This window comes from Sesamum indicum, linkage group LG16 (genome assembly GCF_000512975.1).
Source record: "Sesamum indicum cultivar Zhongzhi No. 13 linkage group LG16, S_indicum_v1.0, whole genome shotgun sequence".
Lineage (NCBI taxonomy): Eukaryota > Viridiplantae > Streptophyta > Magnoliopsida > Lamiales > Pedaliaceae > Sesamum > Sesamum indicum.
Window position 1 is genome coordinate 956847 of NC_026160.1, and position 2738 is coordinate 959584.

The 2738-nt window shown below is 35.4% G+C and overlaps 1 protein-coding gene across 1 annotated transcript; it reads right to left on the reverse strand.

The window, feature by feature from the left end:
• LOC105178505 (peroxidase 3) lies at positions 479-2738 on the reverse strand. Its single transcript, XM_011101994.2, has 4 exons — positions 2470-2738; positions 2140-2337; positions 1873-2035; positions 479-1020 (listed from the first exon to the last, which is right to left on the reverse strand). The coding sequence occupies exons 1-4, from the start codon at positions 2680-2682 to the stop codon at positions 611-613; spliced, it is 984 nt and encodes a 327-aa protein (XP_011100296.1). The 5' UTR covers positions 2683-2738; the 3' UTR covers positions 479-610.

Sequence of the window (2738 nt, forward strand, 5' to 3'; positions counted from 1 at the left end):
AATCGATTTAATCTAAAACATAAAAAAGTTGACTTGAAGTCGTTAGTAAAACTTTTAGTTTTACTTTGTCTTTTTTATATTGTTTTATTGTTATGATATTAAAATAATTAGGCTTGCCAAAAATTATTCATTGCAGGACATGCATTTACTTAAAGTAGCATATCTCTAAGTTGGCATAGTTTTCATATATGGTCGTATCGTATCTTTCCTTTTTTTTACTTCATCAAATATTCTTCTTTTTATAAAGGAAAAATTCTTGTTCAAATATACTTGTTATGTGATCGATCATTCTATTTAAATTATACATTAATTATATAATAAATATATAAAATTTGAACCCTCTGTAATCAATTCAGATCTAATCAAATTTGATCCGAGCTGAATTTCTCTTTCAAAAGAATATATATAGTACGTATTCTATTCTGTGTAACCAGCTTTCATTGTGAGCTTTGGCATCTCACTTTATTACACCGCAGACTGAGATACAAATATTTGCAAGATTCCTACATTTATAATAATTCATAGACTCCAAAATATAAACACAACACACAAAAAGGCTGTAAGAACAGAAAGCTTAAACACGAAGCAAATTGACAAAAAATCTCAAAGATTAATTCACAACTGCACAATGCTTCCGAATTTCTCCAGCAGATCCCGTTTTCACCCCGATTCTTCCCATCTTCTCCATAGACTTGGCGAATTCCCGATAGAAATTCCCGACAGGTCCCTCCACGAGTTGAGTGATCATCGACCTGGTTCTGGAGTCTGTTAGTAGGGCGGCGTCAGACTGGAACAAACCCCTCCGCTTAAGCACAAGCGTGTAGTAACTGAGATCGAACGTCCTGAAACTCCCAGGATCCATCTCGACTATGTTTGTCGAATTGATGGATCTGCATTTCCTTGCTTTGAGATTGACTGCGTACTCGCTGTCTAAGGCCGGGTCCTGATCCCCCACGCCCGTAAAATTGTACAGACGGTTCGTGAACGATGAACAATGGGAAATCCCGATGGTGTGAGCACCTGGAAGTGTTTGAAATAATTAATGAGCCATATCCAATGCAGTAAATTAATGTTATGGAAAACTGCAATTTTGTCCTGTGACTTGGAGGTGGTATTATTCGTCCTATATGAATTTAGTCGTGTAACTTTATAATTTTGACAATTTTTATAATTTTTGATTAATTTGATAAAAAAAATTTGCATATGATCCATTTAAATTGCAATTTTAGTTCTTATAGGACAAAAAATATCAACTCCCCCAAATTACAGGTTTAACAATGCCAACATCCCTTAATCCACATGACTAAAATTACAATTTAATTGGGTCATATGCAAGTTATATGCAACTTTTCAGCCAAGTTGGCAGGAAAAAGATGAAAATTATTAAAATTTTAAAGTTAGAGGATTAAATTGTAAAAATTAATTTGTGCAGGACTAAAAATCTAATGCCCTCTAATCTTTCTAGTTGTTTGGGAAATGTTGGGATATTTATATATTTTGGGAATTTCTTTTTGAAAAAGTTGATATGTTTTAATTCGATGAATTATATTAATTTAAATTTCTGCAGTTTCAATTTGCGGACATTCTTCCCATTTATTAGTGACAAAATATCGAAAAATTAATCTACGATGGTCAAATAAAACCGACACAAAAATTTAAGTTTTTTATGAAAAGACATGTCACGATTTTAAGCTCTGATTAGTATGTTGTCATCAAAGCAAAAACAAAGGCTAATACCTATTCCGCATTCACGATTAATTAGTATCTGGCACAATTTTTTACTTTTGATTATGATAATTAACGGTAAGTAATTCACTTTCGATTATATATATCGAGAGAGATTAATTAACTTAGTTTAATTAATTAGCTCACCTGATAACAATACGAGGTCCTTCAGATTAAGACCCTTATTAGCAAAATCTGTCTGGAGAGTGGAGAAGTTACTGGAAGGAGCTGGAATTTGTGCTAATGCTTCTGAGACATTTGATATCACCCCATCTCTACGCCCTGTCGGGACTCTCCAGAAAGGACCACCCTGTAAGAAAATGAACATTGATGTCCGAATTACAAAAATCAATTTCTTTGTACTACATGTATATAATTGACTGAATCAGAGTTTGTTTTCAGTCTGCTGCTCACAGTGGCCACAACGGCATCTCTTGCAACCAAAGAAACGATATCGGCACACGAAACGACACCAGGGCATTCGGCTTCCAGCAGGCCCTTCACCTGGTCGATGAAGTCGAATCCCCTTAACGTCCGATTAGGTATCGCGACCTTTTCCGTTTGGTTTCCAGTGCTCGATGTGAAGTTCAACAGCACCGATGCATCGCATCCCTGCAACAATGTAAAAGAATATATAATTTCAATCTGATATATTTCACGAACGAGGACATAATGGACAGTTCACCACAAGTAACATCGAACAAGATATATATAGGGGTGTGTGTGTGTTGTGTGTGTACTTACTCTCACAAAGCAATCATGAAAATGCATTCTGATCAAGGATGCTGCAAGGGAAGGAGCATTGGGGATGTGCTTATTGACATAGTCCAACACAATCTTCTCAGCTTTAGGACATGATTTTGCATAAAAATTCATCTCCAGATCAGCATGAGTAGAGGCTATTACTACTCCTAGAAGCAATGATATTGAAACCCAAAGCCTGCCAACATTTTCCATTTCTCCACACAAATTATCTGTCACTTTCTCTCTCTAGCTATCCTGTTTGGATCAAC